This window comes from Chaetomium globosum, genomic scaffold (assembly GCF_000143365.1).
Source record: "Chaetomium globosum CBS 148.51 scaffold_4 genomic scaffold, whole genome shotgun sequence".
Classification (NCBI taxonomy): domain Eukaryota; kingdom Fungi; phylum Ascomycota; class Sordariomycetes; order Sordariales; family Chaetomiaceae; genus Chaetomium; species Chaetomium globosum.
In genome coordinates, this window is record NT_165979.1 from 4,485,336 (window position 1) to 4,498,387 (window position 13,052).

The 13,052-nt window shown below is 54.4% G+C and overlaps 4 protein-coding genes across 4 annotated transcripts; 1 reads left to right on the forward strand and 3 right to left on the reverse strand.

Annotated features, from left to right (window-relative positions):
- Positions 1-836: 836 nt before the first annotated feature.
- CHGG_05183 (uncharacterized protein) lies at positions 837-4,756 on the reverse strand (the record flags this gene model as incomplete). The annotated part of the gene is made up of 10 exons (XM_001224396.1): positions 837-899; positions 1,011-1,013; positions 1,089-1,091; positions 1,234-1,236; positions 1,307-1,522; positions 1,623-2,532; positions 2,761-2,765; positions 3,035-3,393; positions 3,445-4,251; positions 4,309-4,756. 10 exons carry the CDS (start codon positions 4,754-4,756, stop codon positions 837-839), a joined length of 2,817 nt encoding a protein of 938 aa, XP_001224397.1.
- A 2,300-nt stretch (positions 4,757-7,056) lies between these two features.
- CHGG_05184 (uncharacterized protein) lies at positions 7,057-8,208 on the reverse strand (the record flags this gene model as incomplete). Its single annotated transcript, XM_001224397.1, has 2 exons — positions 7,057-7,899; positions 8,122-8,208. 2 exons carry the CDS (start codon positions 8,206-8,208, stop codon positions 7,057-7,059), a joined length of 930 nt encoding a protein of 309 aa, XP_001224398.1.
- A 361-nt stretch (positions 8,209-8,569) lies between these two features.
- Positions 8,570-9,541, forward strand: CHGG_05185 (uncharacterized protein; the record flags this gene model as incomplete). The annotated part of the gene is made up of 3 exons (XM_001224398.1): positions 8,570-8,935; positions 9,094-9,190; positions 9,321-9,541. 3 exons carry the CDS (start codon positions 8,570-8,572, stop codon positions 9,539-9,541), a joined length of 684 nt encoding a protein of 227 aa, XP_001224399.1.
- A 1,335-nt stretch (positions 9,542-10,876) lies between these two features.
- Positions 10,877-12,055, reverse strand: CHGG_05186 (uncharacterized protein; the record flags this gene model as incomplete). The annotated part of the gene is made up of 3 exons (XM_001224399.1): positions 10,877-11,043; positions 11,105-11,814; positions 11,868-12,055. 3 exons carry the CDS (start codon positions 12,053-12,055, stop codon positions 10,877-10,879), a joined length of 1,065 nt encoding a protein of 354 aa, XP_001224400.1.
- Between the last annotated feature and the right edge of the window lie 997 nt (positions 12,056-13,052).

A 13,052-nucleotide genomic window follows, 5' to 3' on the forward strand; every position in this document is an offset into this window, starting at 1 on the left:
GCGACGCTAGGAGGCTGCTCAACGAGAGCTCGATGTACGGGCTTCATGAGACGAGGATCCATATTAGGATAACTATTATTATTATTCATACTCCGCTATGCCCTAGGGCGTGCCGGACCCTCTGCTATTTAGTGTACAGGAAAACCGTGCCCTCCCGGGCCGGGTGAAAAACCCATACCAACAATCAAGGAACGATGCGTTCTGGTGAGCCTACATATACAAAGAGAGGAGGCCTCCTGGCCTCCGAACGGGGGCGCTTCAGGCCGCCGTTTCCAGCTCGAGCCTCCTGGCTAAGCTGTACATCGGCAGCTTCCCCGTGTCCATCAGCCAGTCGAGGATCCTCCTCTCGAGCCGTGCAGTCGTGGGATTGATACCGTGTAGAACAGAGTAAAAGTCCGTGTCGTGTCCGAATTCCAGTCCTCTCCCATCTTCGAGCCAACGGTGGGGCCAAACACCACACTACTAGGTGTTCGGCAGTCTCTCGTCCCTCGCCACACTCGCAGGCAGGAGTCAGAACCTCCGGGACTCCCCGTGTGAACAAGAAGTCCCGTAGGCCTATTGCTCCCGTCCGGATTTGATATTGGGATAACTATGTATTAGTAAATTGCATGATAGTTGCCCTTTCGGGTTAGGCCCGCTGGGCGGAATAAATTGTGTGTGTGTGTGTGTGTGTGTGTGTGTATGAAATCCCTAGAAGGATCTAGAAGAGAAGAAATGACTATATAAATGAGCGGTCCCCCAGGCCCTTTCTGTGTCATGCTACGACAGAAAAACATAGAATATAATAAATTAATTCACTGAATTTAGCAGTTTGACAACCGCCGTTCTCCCTCCCGCTATAGCCCGTGATAGCGGCGTTTGGCCATCTCCGTCCGGACAGTCTTGCTGAGCATGATAATCTAGGAGTCCAACAATCGTTTCGTCCCCTATTTCCGCAGCATGCGACAGAGGGGTCTGACCATTTTGTTAATAATAAGATCTAACTATTCACTGTAGTTGAAGTTACTTACTCTCTAATTATAGTTGGTGAAAGAGGCTAGTGTTAACCATCAATTCGCCTCTCCTCAGCCCGGGCCGGATTCACTTACTCTCTATAGTAGCGAAAAGGGCTAGTGTTAGCCATCAATTCACCTCTCGTTAGCCCGGGTCGGATTCACTTACAAGCTACATTAGCGAAAAGGGCGAGTGTTAGCCATCAATTCGCCTCTCCTTAACCGCGTCGGATTCACTTACAGACTACAGCAGCGAAAAGGGCCAGTGTTAGCCATCAATTCGCCTCTCCTTAGCCTGTGTAGGATTCACTTACAAGCCGGTAACTGCAGTCCACATTAGCCCCCCTTCGAGCAGCAGTTTGACAGCCGCCGTTCTCCGTCCCGCTATAACCCGTGATAGCGGCGTTTGGCCATCTCCGTCCGGATAGTCTTGTTGAGCATGATGGTCTAGAAGGAGTCCAACAATCGTTTCGTCCCTTATTTCCGCAGCATGCGACAGAGGGGTCTGACCATTTTGTTAATAATAAGATCTATTCACTGTAGTTGAAGTTACTTACAAACTACGTTAGCGAAAAGGGCCAGTGTTAGCCATCAATTCGCCTCTCCTTAGCCTGTGTAGGATTCACTTACAAGCCGGTAACTGCAGTCCACATTAGCCCCCCTTTCGAGCAGCAGTTTGACAACCGCCGTTCTCCCTCCCGCAATAGCCCAAGAAAGCGGCGTCCGGCCCGTGTGATCGGGCGAATCCACACCATGGCCATTGTTGATTAGAGCCTCTGTTACATTTGCCAGCCCGAAATACGCTGCCAGATGGAGCCCTGCCATGGTCCTTTCGATCTTGAAACCGTAGTAGAGCATTGCTTGGCTCGACGCTTCGACCTTCGGAGCGGTCTCGAGGAAGGATATGATCAACGCCTCGACCTTGGCTCTATCCTCTTGATACTCCGCAACCGATTGATTCGATGTCAGAGCCTCACGAGCATAATGCCCCCAGTTTTGCGCCGCATACTTGTAGAGTGGGTTTGATCGTAGGCGCTGTTCAAATTCCGCGTGTGTTGGGCAGGACCCGTTTTGGAACGTATCGAACGAGAGATATGTGACGCATCTTGTCGCGATGTCGGCCACTGCCCCCAAAACCCACTGTTTCTGGGATTGCTGAAAGTATTCCTGGGTGGTGTAGTGAGCCAGCCGGATGACGCTGCTTTCTTCATCGATAGTAACTAGTCCAGCACACAGAGACAACATGACCTCAGCGGTTGGAATGAAATCTGTATCTAGGGCCGCCGTATTTGCCTGCACAGCAAGAGCGTGCTGGAGCTCCAGGACAGAGAGAGGCCTTTTCGAGTGGACGATCCATGTTAGAATTTGCTTGGCGCGGTCCGCATGGTCGCGTCCCTGACGTTCAATTCTCTCCATGGCCTGGTCGTAAGTTTTTTCCAATCCTTCCATTCCCTTGCCGAGTGACTGCAAGGCCCGCTTCAAATCCCCCTTTGTTAACTGAGATAAAAGCATATCTATGTGGAGCTGCGCAAGGAGGAACCTGAATCCGACGTTAGCCTACGCATGCTCTCACATCTAGCAAACAGGACAACCCACATCCCATCAGCGGCATCAACGACCCGCTTCCTGATCATATCTCGCATTTCACTGTCCATAATGTCGGAATTTCGGAGCGAGATTTTGGCGTCCAGATACTTCTCGATATCTCCATCAGCCGCAGTGATCGTCCGAGACAGGCCTTTGCTGAAAAAGTCCGAGATCTCCTTACTGGGCCTAGAAGTAGCAAAGACGTTGGCTACAACATTGTCTTGAAGTTTGAAAATCTCTTTCAGGAGCCTTATTCGGTCGAATGATATCCGGCATTCATCAAGCGCATCAACGATAATGAAGACTCTCGAATATGTGGCAGCCACGAGAGAGAGAGTGCTCGAGATCTCGTCAAATGAAGGTGTCGTCCGGTCTTTCTTATGTCGCTTGTGAAGATCTTCCACGCTCCTGGGCAGCGAAGACTGTCTCTGAGCCAGCTGTTTCAACAAGCTTACGAGCAAGTCTTCGGGCTTCTGCCCGTCTTGCCGCTGGAAATTGCAGTAGATGTACGCGATGCCGGTGCTCTGGTCATCTCGAAATCTCGACTGAAGATGATTGATCACGATTGCCGTGATGAGTGTCTTCCCTGCTCCGGGAATGCCGGGGCAAAAGAGTGTCTGCTTGTCGGTGTTGAGCCATGCTTGGAACTCGGCCGAGTCCAATAGCCATTGTCCGGTTCCTTCCTGTCGCCGGCGGATGAAGTCGTTGTGCTGGTCGGCATAATCAACCGACGTGAGCCAATTAAGAGTATGAAGTTCTTCTTTTGTTTTCATTTTCGCTGTCACCACAGCCACGCTTTCTTGAATCTTGGACACTAAATTCATTGTTAAAAAACTGCTCAAAGCTTAGCTCAAACATTACTGACCCTGGGCTAGTATATCCTTCACCGGGCGCTCTCCGTCGACGTCACTTGTCTGTACGTATCCCAGAAGCTCCTTCGCAAACGCCGCAGCCACGGCCGCTGCGTGCTCCTGCCAGTCCTTATTCTTGTGCGAGTCCGCGTAGGCACAGATGCCTCGAATGACGAGGCACGGGAAGTTGTTCATCAGTCCTGCCGCTTCCATTTCAACGCAGAGAACACTGCCACCAAGATCCATATTGAGCCTGCCCCGGAAGGTAGCGTCCTTGATCACTTGGTTACCCGATGCAATCAGGCCATAGTGCACACGCATTTCTCTGGGCTTCCTCTTCACGATCTTGGCCCTATCGCAGAACCGGCAGCTCTCTTCCTCTTCGTCCTCGTCATCACTGTCCAAGGTGACGTCGCAATCCGAGCTGCGCTCGCTGACGTGGTCGTAATCCGCCCTGAATAACACATCCTCAAGCGAGCCGGACCGCAGATACTTTGGTGCCAGCCTTGGCCATTTCTCTTTGAGCTCGTCTAAGTACTCCGGTATCTTGGACCCGCTCAACTCGTTCTCCGTCTCCAGTTTCGTCAAAGCTGTGCGGAGTGATGTGGGCGGGTTATTGAGCGACCCGGTCCGTTCGAATTTGGCCCCTTCCATCGCCTTGCCGAAATCCCACTGGACCACCCCAGGAAACTGGCCTACGGGTGAGCTGACCACGACATCGCCAAGCCGAACCTTGGGTGGAATACCGTCGCCGATGCCGACCATGAGACCGACCTTGACTGATGGAAAGGTGCCGACCATCCGCGCAGCGACGGCGGCAGCTGAACTTGTTCCGGTCTCGCCTTTGGGCAGGCAGGCTATGACGATATTATGCTTACCGATGGATCCCAGGGTGTACGTGTTGTCGTCGTTGGGCGGCTTCGGAAGATCAGGATGCCTGTCATCCAGCATGGCCGTCGCCGCAGTCTGTTCTTTGGGAAGAGCGCAAACCCATCCCACCGTGTATCGACTATGGGTTCTGAGCTCGGTCACCGTCTGGGCAGCCATTGAGAGACAATCGGGTGCGTCCTCGGGAGGACGGGTGCGAAGTTGGATGTCAACGGTTGCGGCGGTTCGCCGGATCGCGGGTTCTCGTGGAGGCTTGTGAGGCCTGAAAGACAACCTGGCCGAGAGGCGGATGTCGAGCATTCTGCTCACAGGCGGTATGCCGGTGTCTTGGGCAGCAACCCCGCGCACGGCTTCAGCGGCGCGGCATCCCGCGCACCCACAGCTACTGTGTGCGGCAAACGCCAGGGCCGTCTTGGCGCGTTTTTTGTGCTGGCGCATCACGCAAAATTTGCGGGCGCGTGCCTGGGCGGTAAGAATCAGTAGACGGCGCCATCAAATGCCACAACAGGCCGCAATTGAGGCTATTCGCATCGCTGTGGCGATTGATTTTGACTGTTTTGTTGTTGTTTCTGTTTTTTGACTGATCTTGACCGCCTGCGGGCGCGCGCGCGCTGTTAAGATGGTCCGTTACCTCAACGCCGACCAACCCGCTATTATCCTCCTGATACTTGACGCTGGCGAGCCTCTTGTTGATATCGCCTACGCCACTGGGTGTTCAATACGGCACTGTCGTCGTCTGAAACAGCGGCACGATGTATCCGGGGAACCGTTTGCGCAATCGAATAGTCGTTTCAATGCGGTAACGCTGGAGCCGTGGGTGGTGGAAGTATGTGCGCGCCCCTGAATCCGCCTCTGGACACGACCCCTGAATAGACTTGTCAAACTAACGCACTTGTGGCTGCAGAAGTTGAAAGAGCACCTCGAAACGAAGCCCGACTTATATATCGACGAAATGCAAGTCTTCCTAGTCGAAGAGTATCAAGTATTCGTTAGCCACACGACGATCCGAAAGCGATTGAAACAAGCGGGCTGGACCAACAAGAAACTCGCCCGCAAGCCCTCTCAACGCAGCGAACCACTTCGCCTCGACTGGTGCCGTAAGATATCGCAGTTTACCGCCGAGATGTTCGTGTTTTGCGATGAATCTGGAACAGATAGGCGGGATGGAATGCGGCGTACTGGGTGGGCACCGAAGGGTATTACGCCGTACGTAAACTTGATGGATCGCGGTAAACGCTTCCACACAGGAGTGACCGTGCCCGCGCGCAGCGGGCACGCCAAAGGAGCCTGGAGGAACTTGCCGGCTGCAGATAGGCCCCATAGCGGAGTCAACGATGTAATTGTCATTTTTTCCATTTCATGATGGTTATTGACGAATGCTGAGAAAGTAAGGAAATGTGGTTTCTCCAGTCAGACTAGCGTCTAATCGTACAGTCGCGCCCTCTTTTTTCCCGCTGTAGACCTTTTGCTTCGGATCGGCTCCGGAGAAGTTTGCTTCTTTCTCTTTCTTGTTGGAGTGGTGTCCACCGGAGCGAGTTGATCTTCCAACAACTGCTCTGCGTTTGAACCGTCGTCGGTGTGATCGGTATCTTGTTGGTGGTTAGCTCAGTTAGCTAGCTCGAGGGAAGCCATACCTGGGCTTGAAATTGTAAGCACTGGCTCGGCGTGGGTTGTGGCCGAGTTCGGCGGTGCTTCAAGGGTGGCCGGTGGCTCGGTTGCCTCATGATCCGGATGCTTCCGGGGCTGTGCCGGGTTTTTTTCTTTATTTGCCAATGAGTTTTGGCCGCCAACGGGTGAGGAGAATGGGTTCCAGCTTGTGATTCCTCGTGGACCGGTTGAGCGTGGTGTTGTGGGCACTGTGCTAGGTCGTATGGGTGTCGTGTTGTGAGCGGCTAAACTGCTTTGTCGAATAGACTCCCAGTCGTCTGGAAGAACTACTGGGATGCGAACGCTTGTGTCGACGAGTTGAGGGCCTTGGATGAGGTTTCGATCGAGAACTCCTAGGAGGCGACCGTTGCATGCGATCCAGGATCCTCTTGGAAATGGGTTGACAGCTGTTCGCATCCAGCCGGCTAACGACTTCCACGGTTGTTGTTCAACGGGAAAGACGAAGGACAGCAGCGTGACGGCAACTATCCGGGGCAGGCAAGCGAATCTGTCTTCTGCGCATGACGATGGGCGTCATGGGAGCCCACAGCGGCACATTCACAGAGACGGAGGGTCAGCGGACGAAGTCGGTCTGGGCGGACACATGCAGCTCGAGTTGGGCCGTTATGCGACGTACGTCGATGTCGCCTTTGGGCTTACGAGGCACTGGACCCTAAACAAGCTCCAGTCGCTGGCGGTATTGATACCAGCAGCATTCCTTGACGACCGCGGCACGCGGCTGCAGGAAGAGGGGGGCTGGCAGCACTTCCAGTACGTCGGCGGCGAGGGCGGCACGGGCAAATCTCGCGTCATTCATGCAATTCACGATGGGAAGCCTTAGCAAGCACACCACCACCACTATCAAGCACACCGCTATTCCTGACTGGGAAAAGCGAATATGTCACACTGCAGCAGTACAAACTAAATTCCTTTGACAGCTGCCAGGCCAGCCGCAGCCCGCCACAGTGCCAGCAGCAACCACAACAGCATCAACCGAACAAATCGTAGATAACGCAATTCTGCTGTATTTCTGCTGTTCTGAAATATGCTAACGATTCATCAAAGCATCAGCCGCGTCTGCCGCCGGCTGGCTAATTCCCCAAAGCAACAGCATCTTCCTGATCCTCGCGGGCAGCTACTTCGGCTGCCGCTAGCGCCCGATCATGGTCATCTTCAATGTCGGGATCCAGGGCATCTAGGCCATCGATGAATCGACTGGAGGCCCGCGGTGCCGCTGTGCCGGGTTCGTACGAGTCTCTCCCAACCTGGCGCAGGCGCTGCAGACCGAGTTTTGTACTTGTAACCATGGAATTGGCTGTGGCGCCTTTGACCGAGGTCATGGCGACCACAATACAGTCCTCAATGCGGTCCTCAACGGAAGTCTGCGTTTGGGCGCTCCACTCGGCATCACGGCGCCGACCCCGAAGTCCCTGCTGAACTTGCTCTATCCTGCTGCTGCCCTCAATAGCTCGGCCCTGCCCTAATCCCAATGCTGCTGGCGCTGTTGATGGCGGCGGCGGCGCTGGCCCGAATCGCTTCGTTGAGGCCGCGCCGGCCTGTTGCTGCTGCTGCTGCTGCTTCGGCGCCGGTACTGCCGTGGTTAGTTCGTCTTCGATGTTGTATTCGAATGCTGACGGCAGCCGCTTGGTGCTGTTGACGCCAGCGCCCTTCTTCCTGGAAGCAGCAGAGGTAGTGGCAATTGCCCCAACAGGGCGGCCCTTGCCCTTCACCTGACGAGGATCCAACGGGATGTCTGGCATCGGCATAATCCCAACCACTTCAACATTGGGATTTCTACTGTCATCATCGCCAACATGCTGTTGTTCCTGCGGCCGCCACAACCACCAATGCTTGTGAATCTGCTGTATGGTCACTGGCTCGTCGCCAGTCAGATGTCGGTATAGAATATGCCGACAAGGGAGCCCGTGAGTGGCCTGGATTGTACAGGTACAGCTTGTAGTCAGGGGACCATTGTTTGCTGGAAGAGAGCTGACTTCATTCGCTAATAGCTGCAGAGCGGTCGGCGAGACTTGCCCACGAATCCAACTGAAGACAACACTTGTTAGGTCAACCCTGACCTTGTTGGTGGCTTGGGCATGTTCAATATCAAAACTGGCGCGCTGTTGTTGCTAGAACAGCATTAGACGCCCGAATACGCTCTTGAGGTCGGCCCTAGAAGAAACAAGGTATTTCTTGATCGCAGCATGGGAGGATTCCACTGCTTGAGTAGTGGTGTGGCCCATGTGTGGTACTTGGTTAACCCAAAACGTGACCAACTTCTCCTGTAGGGCGTTAGCGACCGTCAACAACACCATAGGCACCCAAAGACCACGCTACCAACCTTCCAAGGTTCGATCCATGTTGCTACAGCGTAATCTACAGCTGCATCTGGATGCCGGCCCGGTGTTCTGAACTTGGCCAGGTTCTTGTTGAAGTCATCCTCTGTAACGGAAGCAAGGAGAGCATTCCATTCTTTCAGGAATGTCTTAAAGGTCGGATGATAATTAGAATCAGGGTCTGAAAGCATACCTGACAGGTTCAGCGGCAGCAGGCCGTTAATTGGAAGCGGAAAGTTAATGCTGTGGCAGTAACACTGCTGTGAAGATGGCTTTGGGGAAGAATTCAATTGCGCTGTTGGCCCACCTGGCAGCTGTCAAAGAATTCAGCTTGTACTGCTGCAGTGGGGCACACGCGCTTTTCTTAGTCAGGAATAGCGGTGTGCTTGATAGTGGTGGTGGTGTGCTTGCTAAGGCTTCCCTTCACGATATGTTCCGGTTGAAGGATGGTCTCCACACCCTGCTCTTAACGGGCGCCAGCGGCAACGCGGCGGCGCTGATCGGCGGGGTGACGCTGCACTCGGCGACGAACATTGGATTCGAGGGCAAGAACGAGGTGGCAAGAAACGTTTCGGAAGAAGAGAAGCTGCGTTGGAAAAATATGGTCATGTTGATCGTCGACGAGATCAGCCAGGTGGGCGGACTCACGCTCGCGGCGGTAGACAACCGTCTGCGGCAGTACAGGGAAGACCAGTATCGCCCGTTTGGCGGGATCCCAATGGTCTTGTTCTTCGGCGACTTCTTCCAATTCGATCCCGTTCTGCAGACCAGCCTCCTCTTGCCAATGCCTAGGGACCGCGGCGGACAGAGATCAGAGAGGGCTGCAAGGCACCTAGCTGCGCACAAGCTGTTCCTCCAGTTCACGGCCGTCGTCATCCTCCGCGAACAGGTCCGCGCGGCCGGCTGCCCAAGGCTGCGGGGCTTCCTCCGGCGCCTGCGCAATGGCGATCAGACCGAGCAGGACTTCCAGCGGCTGAGCCAACGCCTCTATACACCGTCGTGTAAGTCCCCCTTCGTAGATGGACTGAGAGCCATCACGCCCTTGAACCAAGACCGGTGGGACCTGAACATGGCAGCCGTCGTCCAGTGGGCTCGTGCCCACGGCAAACACATCTCCATCTTTGTGGCTAAGCATGACACCGAATCGGGGAAGCGGCTGCGCGTCGAAGAGCTGGGGGACGTACTCCGCCACGGAGACGACTCACAGCTGCCGACCCCTGGCCTCTTCTTTTACGCCTAAGGCATGCCGGTCGTGGTGACTCGCAACCAGTTTGTCGGGCTGAAGGTCGTCAACGGGTCAACGGGGCACCTTTCATGGCCGTCGACATCTTCCCCGACCTCGCGTTTGGCACCATCGCCCTCACTAGTGACGTGACTCTCCATCTCGGACCGCCGGTGGCCGTCCTCCTCCAGTCGGACGATAGCGCGGACCTCGCCATACCCGGGCTCCCCAACGGCACCATCTTAGTCAAGAGCAAGACGGTCGCCATCCTGTCACGGTTATGGTCGCGTACCACGCCCCGATGAGGGCACGCGCGGGAAGCGTTCCCAGCCAATCATTAAGAATGGGTCTCAGACCAATCAGCAGAGGAACGAAGGGAACGGCTACCGTTCCCAGGATCCAGTTGGAACGAGAGGAACGATCACCGTTCCTCACGTTCCCAGCAAAAGGTACGCCGGTACCTAGGAAGCCTAGATAGTATATAGTCGCCCGTTCTGGAGAGCTCTGGGAGTTCTCCAGTTAGCAATCACAACTACAGTTCGCTACAAGCTCGAAAGCCTACTGTTGAGACAAGTCTTTGTTGTGCACCCTTTGGCTGCACCGAACCTAAGCACCCTTGAGAGATTACCTTCAACCGAAGCTGAACCCTAACAGGACAGGGTCCTGAAGTAGGTTCGTCACACAAGACCACAGGCACGAGCCGTGGTTTCAGGAATGGGATGCCATGGCCGAATCAGTGCAGGCCACTGAAGCAGCTGACGAAGAAGCGGTTGCGTCGCTCTAGTAGTAATAGTCAACCCATAATAGGTGTCGACCCTGAACACCTCATTTTCGCCACTTTTTGACAGAAATTTGATTTCTTGGTTCGTGATTGTCGAGGATTGCGCGACGGAGGCACAAAGGCACGAGCGAAGCAGCGAGTCACAGGGGCCCTGATGCCAAAGTGCGGGTAAGCGGCTTTTTTCCGGCGATTTGATTGGCCAGAAGAAAGCAACAACGGTCCGTGCACCTCCACCGCCAAGACCAACTGCGAGATGCCAATTCGACGAAGCAGAATGCAGATGACGCCAGACTTCGAGATGCTATCGAGAGGTCGAAAAGGGGAAAAAAGCCAAAATTCTACAGTGAGAAGTCGACAGTACAGGTTAGAAATGACACCTTTTTTTGGGTTTTTTTTATGGAGACAAGAGGGACCGTGCCCGCTGCGCGCGGGCCCGCCAAAGGAAGCCTGGAGGAACGCGCCGGCGCAGCTAGCTTGCGGCCGCAATACAATGCTGTCGTGCGATTAGTTTCAGGCCGCTTGAGGAATGTTGAGAAAGCAAGCAAAGGCAGTTGTTTGGTCAATCTCAAAATCTAGTCATACAGCCGCGCCTTCTTTCTTCCCGCTGTGGATCTCTTGCTTCTGGCCGGTTCCGGAGAGCTTGGTTCCTTCCTTTTCTTTGTCGGGGTACTGCTGCTCGAGACGAGTTGAGCGTCCAATAGCTCCTCTGTGTCCGAACCATCGTTCGAGTCATCGCCATCTGGATCAACGGTTAGGTGAGCCGTGGGTCTGGTAGGCGGCGATACAACCTGAAGATGGACCTGTGGGCATCTGATCGGGATCGGCCGTGATCGAGTCTAGCTGTGCTCCAGGGCTGGATGGTGGTTCGATCGCTTCGCGTTCTGCGGTTTCTGGGGCAACCGGCGAGGAAGATGGATTCTGAGGCGAGGAAGTGGGATTTTGAGCACGGCCTAGTGAAGAGAACGGGTTTCTGCTTGCGACTGCTCCGGGGCCAGCCGATCGTGGTGTCGTTGGTAAGTTGCCGACAGGGTCCGATGATTTCGGCGTGGGTGTATTGTTGGTTGACGGGGAATTCTGCCGAATGAGTTCCCAACTGTCGGCGAGAATCACCAGAATTCGAACAGTGGGATCGGCTTTCCGAGGGCCTTGGATCAGGTCGCGGTCTAGGACCCCCAGGAGTCGACCACTGCACGCGATCCACGATCCCTTGGGAAAGGGGTTCGCGGCGGTTCGCATCCACCCGGCCAGAGACTTCCAGGGTTGCTGGTCGACGGGGAAGAGAACGAGGACGTGGCATATGTGTATGCCCTCGCGAGGAGGGCGGTCGTTCTCTGACTGCAAGTAAGACCCGAGTTTGACGAACACCGAAGTCTTGACCAGCGGCCTCGGCCAGACTCCTTGCTTGATATGGAAGGTATCTAGATCGACGGGCCGGGCAAAGGACACATGTGCTGAAGTGCTTGGCCACGGAGCTGTCTGGTCGGGACCACCGAGCTGGCGGGGGATGACACTTAGAAGTGTTAGCAGCCAGGTCCTGCTCCCGTGCAAAATGATGGGGCGTACGGAGTCAAGCCGTCATCGCGCGGCAGTGCCAGTGCCACCTGTGCAGATTGCGATTCGTCTGTCTCCCACCCGCTGAATCCTACGCCTTGGAATGTGAGTTTGTTTGGGAAAAGTCGGGCGACGATACTGAACCATTTCCCTTCCCAATCCTCTTCCAGGGTTTCTATTTTTGCTTCGGCGTTCAACATGGAGAGTATCAAGGAAGTCCCGATGTCTCCTCGTCTTCGGTACTCAGGAGGCGCGGGTAGAGCTCTTGGATAAAAGCGGGTTGGATGAATGATAGGAAGGTCCCGGCTTTGAAGTTTCCTGCACTCGTGTATCGAGAGCCAGATGGGAGGATGTCGCACTGGGCCAAGTCGGAGTGGTAGGTGACGATGAGATCCGAACCGATTGTCCCTTGGTCTCGTTTGTTTGGCCGTGGGGGGATCGGGTAGACGGCAGAGACGGAAGAAGCCATGGCGGCGTTAGTAGCGTTCCAGCTTCTATCAATAACGAATTGAGTTCTAGGAGAAAGGCTGGAGGGACAGAGAATGTCGAGTGCTGTTCCTTGAAGAATAAATGCTGAACTCACTGTGGGGAAATCAATTACTGCTTTTGGTAACGATCTAACCTTGCCTTCCATATAACACGCCGCGACACTAAGCGGGGTTCTGAAACGCAATCTAGCAAGCCATATCGTCATATCAGGTATCGAATCGGCAGACTTGGTAAGGATTCTCGCTCGAGAGGTGATGACACAGACGGAGTGTGTTTCGAGAATATCTTCACAAACGCGATAGGTTTGGTTTTGAGGGCGGAGACGCTACAATCCGTAGGTCTTTGCTTATGTGACACTAACAACAGCGACTGATGCTGTTTCGAGAATCAATCTGGAGGCTGTGATCCGCATTGACATGCATTGTGAAGAGGGTTCTTTGGAGCGGCTTGTCGCATACGTCTTGGGGTTATGTGGTAAGGCCTCCAACTATGTCTGTGGCTCCAAGAGAAAAAAAAGGGGGTGTTGAGAAGTGTGTGGAGCGGTGAACTGAGAGTTGGACGACGGATCTATATTTCCAGAGCAATATAATTATTATTATTCATACTCCGCTATGCCCTAGGGCGTGCCGGACCCTCTGCTATTTAGTGTACAGGAAAACCGTGCCCTCCCGGGCCGGGTGAAAAACCCATACCAACAATCAAGGAGCG